This window comes from Mesoplodon mirus, assembly GCF_964341445.2.
Source record: "Mesoplodon mirus genome assembly, chromosome: 3".
In the NCBI taxonomy this organism is placed as follows: domain Eukaryota; kingdom Metazoa; phylum Chordata; class Mammalia; order Artiodactyla; family Ziphiidae; genus Mesoplodon; species Mesoplodon mirus.
Genome location: NC_138978.1, coordinates 61,287,311 through 61,311,472, shown reverse-complemented (window position 1 = coordinate 61,311,472; position 24,162 = coordinate 61,287,311). Strand labels below are relative to the sequence as shown.

At 37.1% G+C, this 24,162-nt stretch overlaps 1 protein-coding gene across 1 annotated transcript in view; it reads left to right on the top strand.

Moving 5' to 3' along the window:
• Positions 1–21,940, top strand: part of LOC309799142 (uncharacterized protein C1orf141 homolog) — a gene marked incomplete at its 3' end in the record, with an annotated part of 54,322 nt that extends 32,382 nt beyond the window's left edge. The window contains 6 exon segments of the mRNA XM_082612142.1: positions 7,488–7,507; positions 7,511–7,555; positions 14,996–15,138; positions 19,470–19,623; positions 21,352–21,903; positions 21,905–21,940. Coding sequence (XP_082468268.1) covers positions 7,488–7,507; positions 7,511–7,555; positions 14,996–15,138; positions 19,470–19,623; positions 21,352–21,903; positions 21,905–21,940 — 950 coding nt within the window.
• Between the last annotated feature and the right edge of the window lie 2,222 nt (positions 21,941–24,162).

The following is a 24,162-nucleotide window of genomic DNA, read 5'->3' as shown; positions in this document are numbered from 1 at the left end:
TCCCCGGGTCTCGGGACCCCGGCAGTGGCGGGGTGCACAGGCCCCCCGGAAGGCGGGGTGGACAGTGACCCGCGCTCGCACACAGGCCCGGCGGCGGCGGCAGCCCCAGCGTCCCACGCCCGTCTCCGAGGTCCGCGCCTTACCCGCGGCTCGCGCCTGTCTCCGGCGCTTCCCCAAGCAGTGCTCTTAATGCCCTCTCCTCGCGCACCAGGAAACAAAAGGGAAAAAAGTCTCTTGCCTCTTCGGCAGCTCCAGACCCTTTCCCCGGACTCCCTCCGGGCTAGCCGTGGTGCACTAACCCCTTCAGGCTCTCTTCCTGCCGCCAGCCCCAGTCCTCTCCCTGCGCTCCGACTGAAAGCCGATACCCGAGCCTCAGCTCCCAGCCCCGCCCGCCCCGGCGACCGAGCAGACAAGCCTCTCGGGCTGGTGTGTGCCTGAGGGCACCGGTCCTCTGTGCCGGAATCTCTCTCCGCTTTGCCCTCCGCACCCCTGTTGCTGTGCTCTCCTCCGCTACTCCGAAGCTTTCCCGAAGCTTTCCCCCTCCGCCACCTGCCGTCTCCGCCCGCGAAGGGGCTTGTAGTGTGTAGAAACCTTCCCTCCTTCACGGCTCCCTCCCACTGGTGCAGGTCCCGTCCCTATCCTATTGTCTCTGTTTATTCTTTTTTTCTTTTGCCCTACCCAGGTATGTGGGGAGTTTCTTGCCTTTTGGGGGGTCTGAGGTCTTCTGTCAGAGTTCAGTAGGTGTTCTGTAGGATTTGTTCCACGTGTAGATGAATTTCTGATATATCTGTGGGGAGGAAGGTGATCTCCGCGTCTTACTCTTCCGCCATCTTCCTCCGGGCTCTTACTTTTATTTCTATTTGCCAGATAAGGAAAAATGACAGCCTATGAAATTCCAGCAACATAGTCCCCCTGATTCAGCCTTTGTTATAGGATTAGGAACTCTTTTCTTCTGACCTCCCTCATCTGTTGGGTGTTGGCTGTGGGGATGGAAGCCCCTCTTGGTGGGTCCCTTGGCACAGGCCCACTTCCAAGGCTCTTTAGGTTTTTACTAGGTTCCTTACGTTCAACATTCAAACGCACACCGTCTCTCACAAGCCTCAAAGAGATTGGTCTGTCCTCAGCAGTGGGCTCCCTCAACTTTTGTTTAAACTTCAACCTACTCCAAATTGGTCTTGCCTCCACCATTCTACTGAAGTTACACTGATTAAGAGTACCAGTGATCTCCATGTTGCTAAATCCAAAGGATATTTTTCTGCCACCTCTCAGTACCAGTATAGTTAGTTGATCACTCCCTTCTGCTTAAAACTCTGTTTTTCTGCTGTCTCATCCTTTCTCAGTCTCTCTTTTTAATTTCTCTTCTCCATCCTTAAAATACTGCATTTGCTCAGAGCTCAATCCTGAGCCTACCTCTGCTTCTACATTCTTTCTCCTTGGGTGATCTAATCCAGTCTTATGGATTAGATCACCCAACAGTATTTTAAATCTCTATGGTTGAAAATACCATAGAGATACCATTAAATCCTTCATTTATATCTCAATCCAGACTAATCCTCTGAAGGGCAGGTACCTACACTGAACTACCTATTTGATATCTCCACTCAAACTTCTCCTTACATCTTAAACCTAATATCCAGAACTGGTCTCATGATTCCCTATCCTAGCCATCCTCTCAAACATTCTCTTCCATCCCCTCCCCGCAACAGCATTCCATTCTCAGTACATTGGACCAATTTACGCCAACTGGCTCAAGTCTAAAACCTAGAAGCAATCCTTGATCTCTCCTTTCCCTCCTCCCCAAAGTTCAATATGTCAATAAGCTCTTTTCATTCTAACTCATCTTGAATTAATCTATTTTCACCATGTCTGCTGTCACCACCCTAATCCAAATCATCATCATCTTTGTATGTCAACTATAGTAGCTTGCCAACAGGTATTTCTTCTTTCATTCTTTCCCTCTTTCTAATCACTTTCCTTTTTTATTAAACCATTTAAAATTTTGAAATAACATACATTATGAAAAGTGAATGTAGCATAAAATGTACAGTATAATTACCAATTATTAAAAAACACCTATATAACCATATTGCACATCAAGAAATAGAGCATTGCCAACATCACCACTTGACCTTTCCCAAATCACCTCTCCCTTCCTTGTCCCTGGGAGTTACTACTGTCCTGATTTCTGTGGTAATCACTTCCTTACTTTTATTTAAATTTTTACCATCTATTATTTGCATCTCTAAAGAATATTGTTTAGTTTGCTTGTTTTTTACTGTATATGAATGTAATCATACCGTATGCATTAATTTGTATTTTTTTTTCTTAGCATTGTTTGTAAGATTCACTCATATTGTTCTGTGGAGGTGTAGTTGCTTCATTTTCATTGCTGTTTAGTATTCCATTGCATGAATATATCACACTTTGTCCGTACTACTCTTGAAATTTGGGGTTTTTAGTTTGTCAGTCATTGCAATGCTGAAATGAATATTTTTGTTTAGGCATCCTGCTGCATCTGTGTAAAAGTTGGTTGAGAGTGTATATCTAGGATTTACATTACCAAGGATGCTTATGTTCAACTATAATAATGTCAACTTTCCAAAGTGTTTTTACCAGTTTATGCTCCCATCAGATTTGTGAGGGTTCTTTTTGTTCTGCTTCCTAACACTTGGAATTGTCAGTTTTCCATTTTAGCAATCTACTGGGTAGTTAATAGTATATCATTATGGTTTAATTTGCATTTCTGTGATTACTAATAGGTTTGAGAACTTTTTCATAGACTAGTGACAAATTGTATTTATACTTTTGGAAATCATCCAAGTTTTACCTTATTTTAAAATTAGTTTTTTATCCTTTTCTTGTTGATTTTTAAATATATTCTTTTTTTTTAACAGTTTAAATTTTATTTATTTATTTATTTATTTATGGCTGTGTTGGGTCTTCGTTTCTGTGCAAGGGCTTTCTCTAGTTGTGGCAAGCGGGGGCCACTCTTCATCGCGGTGCGCGGGCCTCTCACTATCGCGGCCTCTCTTGTTGCGGAGCACAGGCTCCAGATGCGCAGGCTCAGTAACTGTGGCTCACGGGCCCAGTTGCTCCGGGGCACGTGGGATCTTCCCAGACCAGGGCTCAAACCCGTGTCCCCTGCATTGGCAGGCAGATTCTCAACCACTGTGCCACCAGGGAAGCCCTGATTTTTAAATATATTCTTTTTACTAGTTCTTTGTTGGTGTTGTGAATATCTTCCCCTTTTCTATGGATTTTCTTTTCACTCTCTTTATGGTGTCTTTTTTTTTTTTCTTTTTTTGTCGGTACACGGGCCTCTCACTATTGTGGCCTCTCCCGTTGCGGAGCACAGGCTCCGGACGCGCAGGCCCAGCGGCCATGGCTCACGGGCCCAGCCGCTCCGCGGCATATGGGATCCTCCCAGACCGGGGCACGAACCTGTATTGCCTGCATCGGCAGGCGGACTCTCAACCACTGCGCCACCAGGGAGGCCCTATGGTGTCTTTTTGATGAACAAAAATTCTTCCACTTTAATAAGGTCAAATATGCCAAATCTTTTCTTATTTGATAAGTACTTTTTGTACCATATCTAAGAAATCTTTTCCTACTCTGTGGTCATGAAAATCTTTTTCTATTTATCTTGCAAAAGATTTTAGTTCTCCTTTTTACCTTTAGGTCTAAAGTCTACCTGGAATTACATTTTGAGTGAGGTAAGAGTCAAGTTTAGTTTTGGTTCATGTGAATACCCAGCTATCCCAGTGTGGTATTGAAAAGGCTATTCTTTCCCTAATGCTCTGGGCTCTTTGTTCTGGAGTTCTTACTATGTTTCATTATATTATTTATCCATTTCAATATCAATACCACACAACATTAATTTCTGTAGCTTAAAATAACCCTTGATATCTGGTATAGCAAGTCTTCCCACCTTGTTCTTCAAGAGTATTATGGTTATTTTCTGTTTTCCATTATGATTTCTTCTTCTGACCCATTGGTTATTTAGAAGTTTATGTCTTAATTCAAAATATATGAGGCTTTTCTAATTATCTTTTGGTTATAAATTTTTAGCACAATTACATTGTAGTTTGAGGATATACTCCATAAGATTTCAGTCAGTCCTATGTAATTAGTTAACGCTTGTATTTTCACCCAGTATATGGTCGATTGTTGTAAATGTTCAGTATGTGCTTGAAAATAAAGTATTTTCTGCAGCTCTTGCATGCAGTGTTCTATATATGTCTTTTAGGTCAAATTTCTTCATTGTTTTTCAACTCTTCTATATCCTTACTGATTTTTCTGCTTGCTTATTCTGCCAATTGCTGAGAAATTTCAGACTTATTTATTATTTCCTTGTAGAGTTATCAAATTTTGCTTTACAGATCTTTAATATAGTTTAGGCTGTGTTATTAACTGTATAAAATTTTAGAATTATTATATATTTCTAGTGAATTGAACCCTTTTTAATTACAAAGTGATTGTTTTATTATCCAATATTACTGTAGTTACCCCAGCTTTCTTTTGGCTAACATTTACATGGTATATCTTTTTCCATCATCTTTTTGCCACATTTCTGTAACATTATGATCTCTTACATAAGAGACTTAACTCTTATAAACATCAATTTGTTAGATTTTAAAATCTACTCTGTAATCTTTGTCTTTCAAATGGAGCATTTAATCCAGTTATACTTAATGTAACTACTTATATCTTTGGATTTAAATCTGCCATCCTATTTTGTTCTTTCTATCTCTCCTGTTGATTCTGTGTTTCTTCTTCTGTCCTCTTATGTCTTATTTAGGATTGAGTTTTTAAAATTTAAACTTTTCCCCTTTACTAATTTGGTAGTTATGCATTCTGTTTCTATTCTTTAAATGATTACCCTAGAAATTACAATATTCATCCTTTCAAAATATATTGTTACCCTCCTTCTGGACAATAAAGGAATCCTAGAACATGTTAATTATCTTCCTACTGTACTGAGTTTTATGTTATTACTAAAGTCCAAAGTCTCACCTAAATATCGTCTAAATCAGCTATGGTGAGACTCAAGGTATGATTGATCCTGAGGCAAAATTCCTCTCCAGCTTGAACCTGTGGAATCAAACAAATTATGTGCTTCCAAAATACAGTTGGGACAGGAATAGGATAGATATTCTCATTCCAAAAGGGAGAAATAGGAAAGAAGAATGGAGTAATTGGTCCCAAGGAAGTTTAAAACCTACTAAGACAAACTTCATGAGATCTTAAGGCTCAAGGATAATCCTCTTTGGCTTGATGCTCTGCCTTCCTGACCCACTGGGACAGAGGTCCTGCTCTCACAACTCTGCTGAGTGGGAGTCACATCTCCCCCACTTCCCCACTGGGACTCTGCTAGACCAGGATTTCATCCCCAGGAGTGAGAGTGTTGGCCCACCCCCAAGGGCTCCATAGGCAGAAACTGAGGCAGTGGCCTCATTTTGAAACTGGGGCAGGCCTGATGATCTTTGAGACACCTTTGTGGTCATTCTTCCCTTGTCTTGAGGAATAGCACATTTGCACATAGCACATCTGTGGTCCTATCCTGTAAAACCCAAGAAGTCCGACAGCCTTCCTTCATTTTATCCTGTCTCTATCCCCTTCACTTCAAACTGGCAGTGTCTCTGCTGGGATGGCTGATTAGGTCCATGTTTCACACCCATACCAATCTCCTTATCTCCTTATCAAATGGTCAGTGCACCACAGCCTTAGTGTTCTCTTTTGAATGTGCTTTCTCAGTTTTTGTAATATGAGAATTTTCTAAATTCTTAAGTTCTGGTTCCATTTTGCTTAACAATTTTGTCTTCAATTCATTTCTCACATCTTGCATTTTACTACAAGCAGTCAGGAGAAATCAAGCCTCTTCTTTAACACTTTGCTTAGAAATCTCAGCTAACTATCCAATTTCATCACTCACAAGTTCTACCTTCCACAAAAAACCAGAACACAAACACAAGTCAGCCAAGTTCTTTGCCACTTTATAACAAGGATCACCTTTGCTCCATTGTTCAATAGCATGTTCCCCATTTCTGTCTGAGACCTCATCAGAATGGCCTTTACCATCCGTATTTCTACCAACATTTCTGCATATGGTTATTCATGTAGTCTCAGTGAAAATGGAAGCTTCCTCAATGGCTCTCCTCTTTCTTTCTGAGTTCTCACCAGAATTGCCTTTAAAATCTCTTCATGGCCATATTAGCTTTTTCTAGCATCCACCTCACAACTCTTTCGGTCTCTACCCACTATCCAGTTCCAAAGGTTCTTTTATATTTTTAGGTATTTGTTACAGCAGCACCCCACCTTCAGTCCCAATTTCTCTCTTATTCAGGCTGCTATAACAAAGTACTATAAACTGGGTGGCTTAAACAACAAATATTTATTTCTCACAGTTCTGGAGGCTGGAAGTCTGAGATCAGTAGGATTAGGTTCTGTTGAGAGTCTTCTTCTTGGTTTGCAGATAGCCACCTTCTTACTTTATTCTCACATGGCGGAGAGAGCATTATTCTTATCATGGGCATTCTACCCTTACCACCTCATCTAAACCTAATTACCTCCCCAAAGCCCAACTCCCAAAACCACCACATTGAGAATTAGAGCTTCAACATATGAATTGTGGGAGAGACACAAACAGTCAATCCCTAGCAACTACCCTATCTAAATTATACCTCCCTCTCATGCTGTCCCTCACCAAAATCTGTCTATGTCTGTCACGGCATGCATCTCAATTTATAATTGTTCATTCCTTTGTTTCTTTATTTAATTCTTTTCTGTACTATCCAATAAAATGTGTGCATCATTGGGCAGAAATCACAGTTCCAGAGTCCAACACCAGTGCCTGGCACATTGCAGGTGATCAACAAATAACTGTTGATTGAAGGAATACCAGTTGTAAGTTTGTCACATCTATTATCTCATTTAATCCTCACATCATCTCTGTTACATAAGTACTATTATTTCCATTTAACAGATGGGGAAACTAAAGCTCAGAGGGGTTAAATGATTTTCCTAAAGCTACATAACTCACAAACAGAAAAGTAGTTTTTGGTCCCAGGCTACGTACATCCAAAGTCTGCATGCTTGACCCTACATTATACCTACTTAAAAAAAAATCCATTAAATGATAATCCAAATTAGTAAGACTCATAATTGGAGATGGGGGATTCAGGTTGAGGGGAATCTTTCTCTTTTCAAAGGAATTAATGAGAAGATTTATTTGACTATCAAGTATGATTCTGTTTTATTTAGAAATCTTTTTTTTTCTAAGAAAAGACAGCTTTATTCTACAATAGTAATTGAATATTATATTCTGTTAATAGAAATTCTTTTTAAGAGCAAATTATTCTAGAATATATTTAGCTCTAACAAACTACATTTCTAAAAAGTTTACAAGTAGAGAAAATGGTTTGTTGAGTTAAATTAGAAGTAGTCTAACAGTATAGAAATATCATTTATGTTTGGATTTGTTTCTTTAGAGCCAGTAGAAGAATATCTATAATCAAGATCTATTAGATCTTTTCATTATCTTAAGGATACAACTGAGGTAGGTTTAATTTGCATGCTTACAATTATTTAATAGAAATTCAGATTATCCCTAATAGTTTTATATATTTTTCTACAAATCCCAAATTCAAATGAATTTTAGGATTCAGAAGCATAAAATTTTAAAGTGATTTCATCTCTGATATTATGCAAAACTTTATATATGGCAATAATAGAGAAAATAATATGTTATTTGTTGGACAGGCAACACAGTGGAAATTATTTATTGAATGTGAGAAGTACTAGCAGTTACCATAAGGTCAGTTAAGACAGGGCCTCATTTTTATCATATCTGGTAAATCTTCATTTGTTCATATTTAAAAATAAAGATATGGGTTAATTTTTCCATGAAACTGTCATTAATTTTATAAATAAGTCTCTCTCCAGAATTGAACACTAACTATTCTGTGTATATGGTAGAGTTCTCAACCAGCTAGCTTTATTTTAGGATCAGAAGGCAGAGAGTAGGCATTTTGCCTGGTAGCCTTCCTTCCAGATGCTAACATGTGAAGAGCTTTACTTTGGGGAGCCCAAACCCATACTAGCAGAAGTTTATTAAGAGAAAGCCACTTATTTTAGCCTGGGATTAATTTCCTGTAACTCTCTATGTGAGATAGGGTAACTAGGAGATGGGGGAATTGGCAACTGGCTCAGAAATTTCATAACAGAATTTCAGTTAACGTATCTCTTTTACAACTTTTGTTCTCATTCCCATCTTCAATACCTGCCAACTTTAAGCTTGGAGTTTCATCCAAAAGATAGAAAGATAACATAATTTTTTTTTAGTGACCCACCCACTACTATGCTACTAGCTTCAATTAACTTTATGTCTTTCAGAAATCTGTTTGAACTCTCCCATGTGCTAACACCTCTCTCTCTCTCTCTCTCTCTCTCTCTCTCTCTCTCTTTCTCTCTCTCTGACACACATGCACACACACACCCCTACCTGTTCTCTTTCTATTATAGGTTGATTCTTTTTTTTACTCCTTTACCACAATTGTAAAGGGCTCTCAATAAGATATGGCTGTAAACAGCATGGTCCATCACACTGACTCAGAAAACCCCCTCCCCTTTAAAACTACTAACACCTTTATCAGTTCCCCTCATCTATATTCACACTGACTCCTGAAAGGCCTTGCTCATTCAATGAGTTTTTGTTTGACTTTTACCAAAATACTTCTTAGACAAATATATCATCTGTTGCTATATCTTTTCCATAAATCTACAAGGTAAGAGATGGTGAGGCACTGAACCAAAGTAGTAGCAATGGGAATGTAGTGGAGGGCACTGGTTGGAGAGAAATAAAGTAGTTAGAAACTGTTTGGTGGGGCTTCCCTGGTGGCACAGTGGTTAAGAATCCACCTGCCTAGATAGCTAGTGGGAAGCAGCCGCATAGCACAGGGAGATCAGCTCGGTGCTTTGTGACCGCCTGGAGGGGTGGGATAGGGAGGGTGGGAGGGAGACGCAAAAGGGAGGGGATATGGGAACATATGTATATGTATAACTGATTAAATTTGTTATTAAAAAAAAAAAGAATCCACCTGCCAAGGCAGGGGACATGGGTTCGAGCCCTAGTCTGTGAAGATCTCACATGTCGCAGAACAACTAAGCCCATGCGCCACAACTACTGAGCCTCCGCTCTAGAGCCCATGAGCCACAACTACTGAGCCCTCGTGCCACAACTACTGAAGCCTTCACGCCTAGAGCCCGTGCTCTTCAACAAGAGAAGCCACTGCAATGAGAAGCCTGCGCACCTCAACAAAGAGTAGCCCCCTCTCACTGCAACTAGAGAAAGCCCACGTGCAGCAACGAAGACCCAACACAGCCAAAAATAAATAAATAAAATAAATAAAAATTTATTAAAAATAAAAAGAAACTGTGTGGTAATGTATGGAAACTAAATTTTTGGTGGTGAGCACACTGTAAGGTATACAGAAGTAGAAATATATGCTGTACACATGAAACATATATAATGTTATAAACCAATGTTACCTCAATAAAAAAACTTTTTTTTTTTTTTTTTTTTTTTGCGGTATGTGGGCCTCTCATTGTTGTGGCCTCTCCCGTTGCGAAGCACAGGCTCCGGACGCGCAGGCTCAGCAGCCATGGCTCACGGGCCCAGCCGCTCCACGGCATGTGGGATCTTCCCAGACCGGGGCACGAACCCGTGTCCCCTGCATCGGCAGGCGGACTCTCAACCACTGCGCCACCAGGGGAGCCCTAAAAAAAACATTTTTAAGACAAAAAAAAAGAAATTAAGTAGTTAAACTTGACAGAATTTTTAAGTGACTGGATATGGTGCTTAGAATAATAATCCCCAAATTTCTTTTTCAGAAAACTGGAAAAATGATGGTGCCATTAACTAAAATTCCATTAATTTTAATATCTTATATTTACACTGTCATTCAGTTTGAAAAGTTATCTGATTTCTTCTATGATTTCTTCCTTAAAACATGAATCCTGCAAAAGTGTGTTGTAGAAGTTCCAAATATTTGGAGTCTTTCTAGATATCTTACTTTATTGATTTCTAATTTTCATTGTGGTTAGAGAACATATTCTGTATGATTTCAATCTTTCTAAACTTATTGAGACTTGTTTTAAGATTCAGCATATGGTTTGTTTTATTGAAAGTATTATGTACACTTGAATAGAATGTGTATTTGGCAGTTATAGGGTGTATTCTATAAGTATATATTTATAAATATATGAATATATCTATACGTTGTAGATGTATACATATGTAACTATACCTATAAATTAGGCTAAGGTGATAGTTTTGTTCAGATCATCTGTATCTTTAGTGAGTTTTTAGCTAGTTATTCTACCAGTTGCTGAGAGATGGGTGTTAAAACCTCTATTATTATAAAATTGCCTCTTTCTCCATTTTATTCTGTCAATTTGCTTCATGTATTTTACAACTCTGTTATCAGGTACATACATATTTATGACTTTTATGTCTTACTGATGAATTGATCATCTTTATCTCTGCAAATACTATGTCTTGAAGTCTATTGTCTGATATTAATAAAGCCACCATATGCATCCTGTTTACACAGTATATATTTTTCCAACAATTTACTTTCAACTTACATTTAAAGTACATTTCTTATAAACAGCATATAACTGGGTCTTGCTTTTTTCCTATTCTGAGAATTTCTTTTAATTGGAATGTTTAGTCCATTAATATTTAATGTAATTTTTGATATGAATGATTTTAAGACTAATATTGGGGGGGGGTTGTTTGTCTCTCCATTTTTTTGTTCCTCTGTTCTTCTTTTCCTGCCTTCTTTTGGATAATTTGAATATTTTTTAACATTTCATTTTAATTTATTGACTTTTAGCTGTACCTCTTTGTGTTTGGATTTTTTAGTGGTATCTTTAGGGATTAAAAGATACATCATCAACTTTTCAAAGCCTACTTAGAGTAAAATTGTACTATTTCACATAAAGATTTAGAAGCCTTTAAATTGTATAAATCCATTTACTAACCCTGTCTTTCATAATATAGTTTTCATGTATTACTATAAACCCCATAGGACAGTATTATAATTTTTGCTTTCAACACTGCTATATGATTTAAAGAAAGTAACAGAGTAAAAAAACAACCAAATACAACCAGATCTGATGCTCTTCAGTACTTCCTGAAGATATATTTCCATCTGGTATCATTTCCCTTTAGCCTGAAGAACTCCCTTAAGTATATTTTGTAGTGAAGTTCTGCTGGCAGCAAATTATCTGTTTTCTTTTACCTGAAAGTGTCTTAAGGATATTCTGAAGGAAATTTTTGCTTGACACAAAATTTTGGCTGATAATTGTTTTTTCTTTCAGCATATTGATGATGTTCCAATATCTACTGGCCTTCACACCATTGATATCTATATATATCTATCTACGACCACCATAGTTTCTGATGAGAAGTCAGGGGTATTTTGAATTGTTCCCCTGTGTGTATAACTTGTTTTTCTCTGGCTGCTTAAAGATGTTTTCCTCATACTTGGTTTTCAGCAGTTTGATTATGTGCTTAAGCATGGTGTTCTTCTTAATTATCCTGCTTAGGGTTCATTAAGCTTCTGGAATTTATAAATTTATGTCTTTCATCAAATTAAGATCATATTTCATCTGACCACTATTTATTTAAATATTTTCCACCCCATTCTACCTTTCCTGTCCTTCTGGGACTCTTGTTACACATATATCAGACTTTTATTTTTTTCTTTTTTGAGTTCAGCAAGTATTTATTGAGTTCCTACAGCAGCCAGCCTCCTGTCCAGAGACTTGTGGCCTGAGATCACAGTGTAAGTGAGCAGGCTCAGACTTTTCATTATTATTTTCTCACAGGGACACATATGTCTCTGAATCCCTCTAAAAAAAAAAATTCTCCTCTCTTTTTTCATATTGGGTAACTTCTATTGTTCTGTATTAAAGTTCCCTGACTCTTTGCTCTGATGTCTCCATTCTGTTTTAAAGTCAAACAGTGAGTTTTTTTACTTCAGGTATTATATATTTTTGGTTCTAGAATTTCCATTTTTAAAAATAGTTTCTACTTCTCTAAGATTTCCTTTTTTTTCATTCACTGTGAACATATTTTACTTTTTTCATTGAGCATAATTATAATAGCTGCCATAAAATCTGATAATTCCAACATCTGGGTCATTTCAAGGTTGGCTTTGATTGATAGCCTTCTCTGTTGAGACTAGGTTTCATTTTCCTGGTCTTTGTATGTTAAGTTGGATTTATCCTGGACACCACAACTGTTATAATGTGGAGACTCCAGAGTCTGTTATATTCCTACAAAGAGTAATGATGTTACTGTTTTAGCAGTCAGCTAACTTGGTTGCGCTCAAAATATACTCTGTCTCTATAGCAGCAGCTCAAATTTCAGTTCAGTTGTTATATCCTTAGCTGGGCTGCTTGCAGTTTTCCCTAAACGTGCATCATTCATGGGTCAGCAAGAGACTTAGACAGGGTTTATACATAAAAGATGGGGCTATCATCTTTGGCACTCTTCTTTCTATCATTCCCTTCTCATTTCCCAGAAGTTCTGGTCATCCTGAAGTTTTTCCTCTGGTTCTTCTGGCCAGAAAGAACTTAAGTTTTCTATCAGAGTTTTAGATGTCCTATACTTTGGCCTGCCTTCAAACTAAAAGCCATAAAAATAGAAACTTCACTCTACGCAAGTCAGTAATTCCAAGTTTCAATGTTTTTCTTTGTCACCTGCTTTTGTTAATTCTCCAAGACCTTCAGGCAACTTATGTGTGTGTATGTGTGTGTGTTTTCTAGAGTATTTTGTCTAGAGTTTATAGTTTTTATCTGAGAGTGGCTCTGATAGAGGCTTACTCAGCCATACTGAATAAGAATTTTCCAGAGTTTTTACTACTTCTTTTATTTTTTCCTACTGCATTGTTCAATATTTCCTAAACATCTATAAATAACAGTGTTGATAGGTGTCACTATTGTCATGCCACACACTAGTGTATTGTCATTAACCATAATATTAGTTATTGGTTTTATATGGGTATAATTTTTTTAATTTTGCTAAGATATTCTTTATCATATTAAGAAAGTATTCTCTCTAGTTTTATTACAGTTTTTATCAATGATGTTTACTGAATTTATCAAATGTATTTTAAATATTACAGCTATTAAAATAATTACATTATTTTTCTCCTTTGATCTATTGGGAGATAAATTATAATAACTTAGAACTATTAGGAGCTTTTAATTTCTTGATAATTTTGTTTGGCCATTACAAATTGTTCCATTAGTATAACGTTAAGTAGTATTTTTTTTTTTTTTTTTTTTTTTTGCGGTACGTGGGCCTCTCACTGTTGTGGCCTCTCCTGTTGCGGAGCACAGGCTCCGGACACGCACGCAGGCTCAGCGGCCATGGCTCACGGGCCTAGCCGCTCCGCAGCATGTGGAATCTTCCCGGACCGGGGCACGAACCCGTGTCCCCTGCATCGGCAGGCGGACTCTCAACTACTGCGCCACCAGGGAAGCCCTCGAGTAGTATTTTATTTTGAATTTGTGAAATCACCTGAAGTCATATGTGAAATTAGCTTGTAGGCTTCTGCTGGTGCATTATCTTTTCAGACTTTGGTGTCAAGACTATGTCAACTATAAAAAGAACTGAAAAGTCTTTGTTGTTATTTATTTTTTAATTTAACTGACATTATATTGCATAAGAATTGTTTGTTGCATAAAAATTTGAAAGAACCTATGTATAAATCTATTTGGGCTGGGTTACTTGTTTAAAGGTAGTTATTTGAAACTTCTTTACATTTCTTTTAAGAATTACTGGTATGCTCAAATTTTCTACTTCTCCTCAAGTCAATTTTGGCCATTTTTCTTTACGTTAAAGTTTATCTGTTTGACTCTGAAGACATCGATAGTCTATCCCTCTCACAACCATCCTTCTTGACTATTGAAACTTAACCTTTATACACTACAAATGATAAATGCTCCCCTGCCTCACCTGGCTTTGAATATGCTGTTGACTGTCTTATGAATACCCTGGACGTATGTTGTTGGCCTCTCCTGATATTTCCTTATCTCCAAATCCCAGCATTAAGTTCTTCCTCACTGATGAAATGTTTCCTGTCTATTCCAGCCCTCTCTTCTAAACTCCTCCTCATTTAAAGATTGTATTGATTGGTTTGGTTCTTAGTGATATTATCTTATATTATTTGCCAATGATTCATGCATGCTAATCATATATATTTAGAATGTGAATTCTTTATGGCCTGGATTTTTGTCATATTTAAATTTTTTATCTTATATTATCCAGAATGAAATATATTCTGTGCCTAGTGTGAAAAAATATTGTAGGTACTAAACAAATATTTTTTTGTTTGGTTAATGGACAGTCACAAGTTACGCAGTTTATACTTACATATGCATGTTTATTTTGGGTATCTAAATAATTATATTTAAGTAGAAATATACAGAGACAATCTGAGACACTAAGTAAAGCTGGATCACTTTTTTCCAGTTTCTCCCCCTTTACTCAGAACTATTCTGCTGTACCTGCTCTGTGTATGAGACAGTAAAATTTCTGTTTAAACCAAGAGGGCTTTTTTTCCTTAGTATTTAAACTTTAGACTTTCTCTGCATTTGGAGAAATACATTTTATATGAAAATAATGGCTAAGTTTTAGAGACAAAGAAAATAAAAGTTAGTAAAATGTGTGAGCATAGGCAAATTTTAAAATTTCTGTAGATTTGTTCCCTCATCTATGAAGTGGTAATAACATCTATTTCATAGGGCTTTTTTTTTTTGAGGATTAAATAAGCATTATATTTGAAATTATTTAAAGATCTAGTCAGCTGTTAGTTATCATGATTAGCTATTCCAAATATGAATAATCAAGTACAAATTATTTATCAATATAGACATGGAAAAAATAATTTCTAAGATAGTTTGCTCTTTTCTTTATGTTTAGGCGGAACATGCTAAGCCCTTCCATGAACTGTATTCACAGCATAGACAACAACAATGTAGAAGAACATTGGGTTCTACAATCTTTTCTCCTGTACCCAGCATTCAGTCTAATGCTTATAAGAATGAAAAAGACTCTATTTACAGGTATACACATTGTGTGTTTATATTGAAATAACTGAAAATTAACTGCATCTAACTTTAAGATATAGGCATTAAGAAAATCTTTAGCCAAGGAATATTAGTATCTAATCATATTACCACATTATTTCACTACTTAATAACATCTGAAGACTCTATAACAAAAATGGTAAAGCTTAAATTCCTTAGTATGGCATATAATATCTTTCCAGTCATCTCTTCTGTCCTTTGCTTATACTGAGTCTAATCACAACAAACAGTCTGTTCCAACTACTGTCTGATTGACCCACTCTGTTCTTTATGCTCAGAACATACTTCTCCTGATAGATTCCTATTCATCTTAAATAGTTGGGACACTTTTAGCTGCAATTAAAAGAAAACTAACTACATATGATTTAGACAAAAAAGATATTTATAATCTCAAATAACAAGAAGTCCATCAGTAAGGCAACTCCAGGTTAATTCAGGGGTTTAATGATGCCATCAAATATCCAGCTTCTCCATTTTTCCTCAACTTGCCTCTACTGTCTCAGCAACTAGCTTGTCCTCCTAGCCTTGCTGTACAAGATGGTGACCACTATTCAAGATAACTGGTAACAGCACCCACTGAAAAGGAGAAAAGCTCTTTGACCCTTTTTTTCTTTTAAGGATTTATTTTATTTATTATTTTTGGCTGTGTGGTGTCTTAGTTGGAATGTGGGATCTTCATTGAGGCATGTAAGATCTTTTGTTGCGGCGTGCAGGCTCTTCCTTGTGGTGCGTGGACTTCTCTCTAGTTGTGACGTGCAGGTTTTCTCTCTCTAGTTGTGGTGCACAGGTTCTAGGGAACAAGGGCTGTGTAGTTTGCAGCACATGGGCTCTAGTCGAAGTGTGCAAGCTCAGTAGCTGTGGTGCATGGGCTTAGTTGCACCGTGGCATGTGGAATCTTAGTTCCCTGACCAGGGGTGGAACCTGCGTCCCCTACATTGTGCGGCAGATTCTTTATCACTGGACGACCAGGGAAGTCCCTCTTTGACCCTTTTTGTTAGAATGAGGGAAATGCCCCCCAAAGCCATCCAGCAGGCCTCCCCTGGTGTCTTCTTGGCTAGAATAGCTTCATACACTCATATCTAAAACCCAGTAAATCATTAACAGCTTTTAACACAACCCACAGTATGAAATACTTTTTATATCACAATGATTGATATCTATATATATCTATCTATCAATCTATCTACCTGTGGAGCAGAAGATTCAGATTCATAGACCCCTAATTATTTGTCTTTCTGTTAGTTGAAATTGATTGCAGTATTTTGAACAATTGTTACTAAGGATCTATTTGACACACTGTATTCTATTCTACTTTTTTAAATGTTGGTCAGGAGATGCTAAATTGATTTATTGTCTAAATTGATGGGTTGTAGATCACATTTTGAAAAGCACAGGCTTAGATTATTCCAGATTCATTCTCTTGATTTAGGAAGGCGCTCAGCCTCCCTTGGAGGACAGGGTTGCTTGGAGAAAAATGAATAGGATGAGAGTTCTGTTAACAAAAAAGGGGGGGGAAAGACTCTTAAGTAGGCAACCCTCTGTTTACCGCATTATCCTTTAAGTTCTACTCAGATGTCACATTTTCTCTGAAATGTTCCTTGATAGCAGTTGTGGGCTGTTCTACATGTGCCCTTATATGTTTTGGCCCCTGACACTTGTCTCATCTCATCTTACTCCACTCTCCTAATCCCTACACTACAGCAACACTGGCCTTCCAGTGAGCATTCCAAGCTGGTTTCATACTCAGACCTTTACACTTGCTATTCCCCCAGTTCTATCACCTGGATGCCTACTTCCCTTTCTCAGATTTCAGCTCAAATATCCCCTCCTGAGAGAGGTCTCCCATAGCCACCCTAGATGAAGTATCATATTTATATTTTTCTGTAATACTTACAAGTAGTTGAAATTATTATATATATATGTTTTGTTGGTTGGTTTGTTTGGTTTTTGACTATTTCCTCTCTCTAGAACAGAGCTTCCTAACCAATAAACTGTGGTAATTTTGTGCTCAGAGAGGGTTATAGGTGTGCTGAAATGTTGATCCTTCGGCCTTCAAAACTGCGGAGTTGGCCCCATGGTACCCAGGCTACAAGTGTTCTCAAGTGTTTATCTCAGTGTACTGAACAAAGACTATTAACTAATATGTCTGTCATTATGTGGAAAAGGTTGGGAAACATTGCACTAGGATACAAACTACTTGAGGACAAGAAAAAAACTGAATTTATTGCCAACAGCATGTGTGTCTGGGAACATGTTTAAGAAAGTAGAGTAATGCTGGAGTGGCCAGCAGGCATATTTGGAAGAGTTCTGCCTTGGACACTTTATTCATGCCAGGTGGCAAAGTCTGTCTGGCATGTGCTAACTGACCTCTCTCCATACCAAGTGTTTAACCATCTGAGGCTTCCTACTGGCTAATAATGACTTTACATTTTAGAGAGATTTGCAAATTTGGGAATGCCTCTCTTCAACAAGACCAGTTTTATGTTAGCCAAACATTAGATCCTTGATATCAGTCTTTTCCAGTTCTATCTTGTTCACTTAAGAAGTTTTTACTGAATAGCTACTACAGATCAAGCAGAATACCAAGTACTTTCCATGTTATTTTACATTGAAAAATATTTTATATAAAGTATTTTCTAAATACCATAATATGTATGTGTCTTTTATGAAAATCTTTTATAATTTCATCTCAAACTGAAAAAAAAAAAAAACCCTAGGGGATCATTTGATTTTGTTGGTCACTTAGAAGATTAAGTTAATAAAAGTAATTTATTTAAAATTTTTAATTTTATTTTGTTCAAAGATGTTTCTAAGAAGAAGAATTCTGCCTTTTATTTTCTTGTAGACCAGAATGAACTTATTCTGGCTTATTATGGCCATCTAGGCCCATACTACAATCCAATGACTGTTCTAAGACTGCTCAGCTAGTCACATTCACATTCAGACAAGGTCATACACATGTGACACAAGGTCACATTCAGACCTTGAGCACATGCTCTATCTGCTGCAAGTTCACAGTCAAATGGAGAGGAAGACAATGAAAAATGAATGGAGAGAATGCAATTGCATTTTTATAGTAGATACAAATTTAATTACACTACAACATGGATGTGAAAAAAAAGTAGCTTTTTATTTTTATATAGTTCTGATACTTCTCATGAGATCCTCAAACCCTGTGTAATGAAAAAAATTCATATTAATCCATTGTGTTTTAAACTTTGTTTGGAGTAAAAATGCACAGCCTCTTTAGGTTTAACACAGTCCTTCTGTTTCTTTCTACCATGGTATCTTAGTATATGAGTGAGGGGCTCACTGGACTTTGTGACATTGAGGAAAAGGTACTTGGCCAGGGATCTTGGTCAGTGCCCTTGTACTGCTGATCTCATTCCTAGATGTTCTGTGGCTACTGACATTTGTGCTTCATGAACGCATAGTCTATTCTCTCTGAACCTGGATAGGGTCCACTCTCAACTATCACTAGTAAGGTAGAACTCATTTAGCTCTCTTCATGTCTTCTTAGACTGTCTATTTATACCTCACCCAAGTCAAGCCTTTGCTATGGGTCACTGCACCCCTGCAATGACAAGCTTGTTGCAAGCCTAATCTCAGTGTCCATGTCACATGTGGACCAAGGGAGATCTGGAATGAAAACTATATCCTCTCTCTGCCTAACCACACCATTTCATCCTGATAACAAAGCTAGGGTCACCCTGTGTTGGCAGGAAGCTGCCCTGAAAAGCACTTTCATCCCAGAATCTCAACAAAGGATGTGGCAAATGTATCTCTCTTCCTCTGTTGTTCTCCTCAACCTACATAATATACTTCCTCTCCACTCAAAAACCAAAGAGGCACACATACTACAGTCTTGCTTCCACCCCTGCTTTTGCTATTTTCCCCCACAAACCAAGCAGGAAAGGATGGTCTTGTCAGGTTGAAAGTATAGCAGAGGGTTTGAGGGAGATGTTAGCAGTAGTGATTTTTTAAAAATTTGGGGTATAGCTGTTTTACAATGTTGTGTTAGTTTCTACTGTACAGTGAAGTGGAGTTTCCTGTGCTATACAGCAGGTTCTTATTAGTTATCTATTTTATACATATTAGTGCATATATGTCAATCCCAATTCATCCCACCCCCCCATGCCCCCGCTTTCCCCCCTTGGTGTCCATACGTTTGTTCTCTAACAGTAATGATGTTGAGGAATGGGAAAGGCAGACAAGAACAGACAAGCTGAAATCAGCCCTATAAACGTTTATGCTGAACTTGTGTTCATTTTCAGAATAAAATCTCCTCCAGAGATGAATGATTTTAGTACAAAAGAAAATAAATCCATCAGAAATGATCAATTAAATGAGTATTCAGTAAGAAAGAAAAGCTTGCTCCCCTTGTGCTTTGAGGATGAACTGAAAAAGCCAAATGCCAAGATAATCGACATTAGTCCAGCAAAGACAGCAACTTCTTACACGGTAATAAAAACATCTACTACTGTTCAGTAAAAATGTGTATTATTACTACTTGTGGGAATGTCATATTCCAGTGCCCAGAATCTTTGATAAATTCTCTTTACCTCTTGGCTTCATATTCTGAAGTGACAACAACACAAATTCTTAGTGTTCTTTTTAGAACCTCCACCCCAAATCTGGGGATTCTTCTGCACCAGCTGAAAATTTTGTGTTTTTCTTTATAAAGAACGATTTATCAAATTTTCTTGATTCTAAAAGAAATATAAAGATGGTATTTTTTTAAATGACTGGATTATGTTTCACTTTTCTATCAATCTATTTTAACTATTTCAACCAGAAAATACATTTATTAAAGGCCATCTGGTAGCTCAGAGTCTCTAGGATGCTGGAGAGACAATCTGGCTTGAAAGCTCTCCAATCAGGACTAACCCTGTTACAGCCCCAGGTTGCTCTACTGGGGCCCATGCTGTTGTCACAGATAAAAGTTTACAGCTCTGACTCTGGGCAGGGGACACTGTGTCTAAGATCTTTGCCAGTGCTGCCCTTCAGCTAGATATATCTCCCACCATCCTCGCTAGAATAGTTTTCACAATGCCTACTTTTCAAAATGCTTGCTTTTTCTGAACTGAAGACTGTCTTAGGTGTGTCTGAGTGGCAGAGCCTAGGTCACACACCTATGCCCTAACCTCAAGGGAGGCTGATAAAGCGAGTTTTTGCCTCTACCTAAGTGTACATTGACTCGGAAGGTGGAAAATTCCCTAAGGTATTGATTAGACAGACCAAAAATTTGACAAACCTCTACTACTATCACTAAATAGGTAACATGGGCATCACCAGTGGATTGCAAAACTAGATCTTTTGTCATTTTTTCAGTAATCATATGCATTAATATGCCTTTCACACTAAGGACACTAATATACAATTAGATGATCCTAATTTCTTACTTCATTAATTATATTTCTAAAAGAAAGTAGAGATCTAAGTAGAAATCATTGACTTAAAGTTTACAAACTAAATACTAGTAATACTCATATTTGATGAGTTTCTGTGGAGTTAATCTTTTTTTCTTACAATGGAAATGTGAAAAAGAGTTCAGTGAGTAGCTCATACATACAGATTTTGCTACTACTGTGATAAAAGTAATCTATTTTTAAGTCAGTCTATTACTTTGGCTATTTTATTCCACAGATATATATTGAGCACTTTTTATTGGGCTAAGTATTGTGCTAAATGTTGGGGTATAGTAATGAATATAATTATTTTAAAGAAAAATTTACATTTTCTGAACTTATTAGGATACTCAGACTGTAATTTTGGCTTATAATCAGTTATATTTCTTTTGATTTTTGACTCAATCCATTTTTTGGTATGCTGCTTATTTCTGGACATGGAAACCTAAGAAATGACAGAACAATGTTCCATCCCACCAACTTTCATATTTCCCAGTGACAACACCAAACATTTCTTTATATCTCACTCTATTTCAAAAAGGGTTTTAGGAGGCCAAAAGTTCAGATTTTACTTCTAACATCTCAACAGAGTGTCAAGAGAAAGAAGTGTGTCACATACAAGGACATCTTTTTTATATGTTTAAATACCATTATTGTTTATATTAAAAACTTCTATGTAGTCATTTCTAGAATACTTCACGATTTTATTTTCATGTTTTAAAAATTATAGCCTTCTTGCCTCAATAGACTAATGATGAATACTCTCTTCTTTAATCCACAGGAACAAAATGATACAAATCCCATAATTTTCCATGAGACTGGATATGTACAAATGTTACTTTTGACAAAAAACAGGCTTCCTCCCCATTCTATGAAAAATGGAAATGGTTACCCATATAAAAGATCAAATATTGTTTTAGAAAGAAATTGTGAAATGCTCAAATCTGTAGCTAGAGGTCAATCTATTACTCTTTCCAAACCCAAAAGAACTCTGCCTACAACACAGAAGAAAGCTATACAAGCAGTATCTTTTGAAGTAAGCCGTAGAGTTGTAGATGATAAACTAAGGAAGAAAACTAGCGAGCACACATTTGAAAACATATCTTGGAATAAACTCTATAACTTTTCACAGACTTTTTCCAGCCTAACAAGAAGATCTGTGGGTTTCCTTGATAAAACTGTTATTCAAGAAATGAGTGCTAAAACTGGCAAATTTGAAAAAATGTTTTCTACAGTAAAACCAATAAACAAATTGAGTGCCTCACCTCTCAAATATTGCTCAAAGCCTTCAAAAAATATACTCAAAGTCCATAAAATAAATACTGTAACACCATTTGGATGATTTGTTAAACTTGTCAAGTAAAAATTAAGCACCTCATAAAATATTGTTTATACAGAAAATTTGGATAACAAGAAGCAAATAAAGTTCCTAGATCACAGAAGAAATTCTTGTCTAAATGGTAATGTTCTAGTGGATGGTAGAAGGAAACAAAGCATAGAAATTGGAATTACAAACAAACAGTGGTATACTATTTTTAGTAAATAAGAGGACAAAATTAGGAAATAATGATCAACAAGAGGAACTAGTTCAGGAATTTCTCTTATCTCAATTAGATCCCTCAATCATCAGCATTCCTACAGTAAAATAGATTCAGGACCAAGAATGGCATAGACTGACTCTGGAAATTTGCTATCGGAAGCCAAATAACGTCAATAACCTTGCTCCATAATTGGATATCAAACAAGACAAATATACCATTAACTTGATGCATGTGGAATTAATCGTCGTAGCAGCATTTTGGATAATAATTGGAAACTAGTATTACATTAGCAATTTATGCAATTAAAAGACTTTGTAAAATTTCAAATACCTTTTTGTTAGTAAACGTTGGAACTTCTTTACTATATAATGCCTTTACCAAGTATAACTTTGACTTTTTTCTGAATTGTTAAATAATTTAAAAGAATAATTTATCTTTAATAAGCTAAATAATTTTGGCAGCAAATCCTTAAAGGATTAAAATTTCTAAATATATTATTATATTGCTATTTTATCTACTCATTAACTTCTCATGAACCCAAACACTATAAAGACGGAATTCACCTTAGAAACAAGTTGCATTTGAAGAGTTCGTTGGTAATCTGCTAGTTTAAGGACTTTGAAAAAAAAATCTTAACTGTTAGTACTTGAGGAGAAGTAGGTTAATTAGAAGTATTTCAGTTAAAGGAAGGTTTTGAAGGTCTTTTGGAAACTTTCCAGGGTAAGGAGGTAAACTTGTTCAGGCTTCTCTGTTTCCACTGACTGGAGGTTTTCTTTATTGTGTGTCATCAGTGTTACTCTTGGGCATCTTTTCACAGTAGAGGCAGATTTTGGCTCTCAAATAGGATAACAAGGAGAGAAAATGGAGATGAAGGAAAGATAGTGTAACTGGAGACTTTGTAAATGAGGGAAGAGCAAGAGAAAAGGGGTTCAAGATAAGGTGGTGGGTTCAGGTATGTAGGAAGTAGTAGGGTGGGAACACACAAGCTTTCCTGGCTCTTTACCTTTCTTTTTGTTACTGGCTGGGGAGGAGAAGCAGCAGCAGCAGCAACTCAAAGTCATGAAGTCCTCTTTCTTTCTTTCCAGAAAACAGGGATTGATCCTCTTGCTCTCTTTGCTTGCTCTTATCCATTCTCCCCCTACCTCTACCCCACCCCCATATTCACTCCTCCCTTGCTCACTGCAAAGCAAAATAGTTTCCCTAACTACCCTGCTGGCTCAGAAGAGAAAACGCAGACTCTTCTTAACCACTAACAATAAAAATGACAGGAAATAGAAAATATACCTAATAATAGCCCAAGTAATGATGGTAGGGTTCCCTGATATTCAGTACAAGAGAAACAGGTGTAGGCCCTGGGTTTGGGCAGTTATGAGTAAACTTGAGCAAGTAATGTAAACTATCTGAGTCTCACTTTTCTGTATCCCTGCCTTAAGATGAGGACAACGATACCTTATTTTACTGTATTATCATTTTTAAGATTAAAGCAACAGTGTGGAGTATCTTGAGTATGGTAAGCATTCATTTAAAATTCCCTTTTTATTCCCATCCTTCCTCCTGCTCTTAGTGTAAGCATAACATCTTAAAAGATGTTCCCCAAAGTGTCTTACTACCATCTTTTCTAAATTAAATGCTAAACCTATCTACAATCAGTGTCCAGACTTCAGCCCAAAGTAGACTCAAATTAGAACTGAGGATTTTGTATGTTATTTTTGGAAGTTTCTGCTGGAGCTTGTGTGTTTTATCCTTTAGAAAGGCACTAAATCAACTTAAAAATTCCATTTGGCTGAGGATTGGCCATTGACATAGCTGGACAGCAGGGAGCAGTGGATTCTGGGAAGATGGTGACATAAGCTCAGCACCTTTCTCTTCCACTCTCAGATTTAATCTATTATCTCCTCAGCCAAATAGATGCTGGCATCTGCAAGATGTAGGGTGCAAGGTTAGACATGGTTTCTATTCTGATGCTGAGATCTGAATATGGCGCTGGAAACCAGTCTCTGAGTTAGAAGGTAATAATGGAAGTTGTGCTGTATCCAGGGACTAGCTAGCAG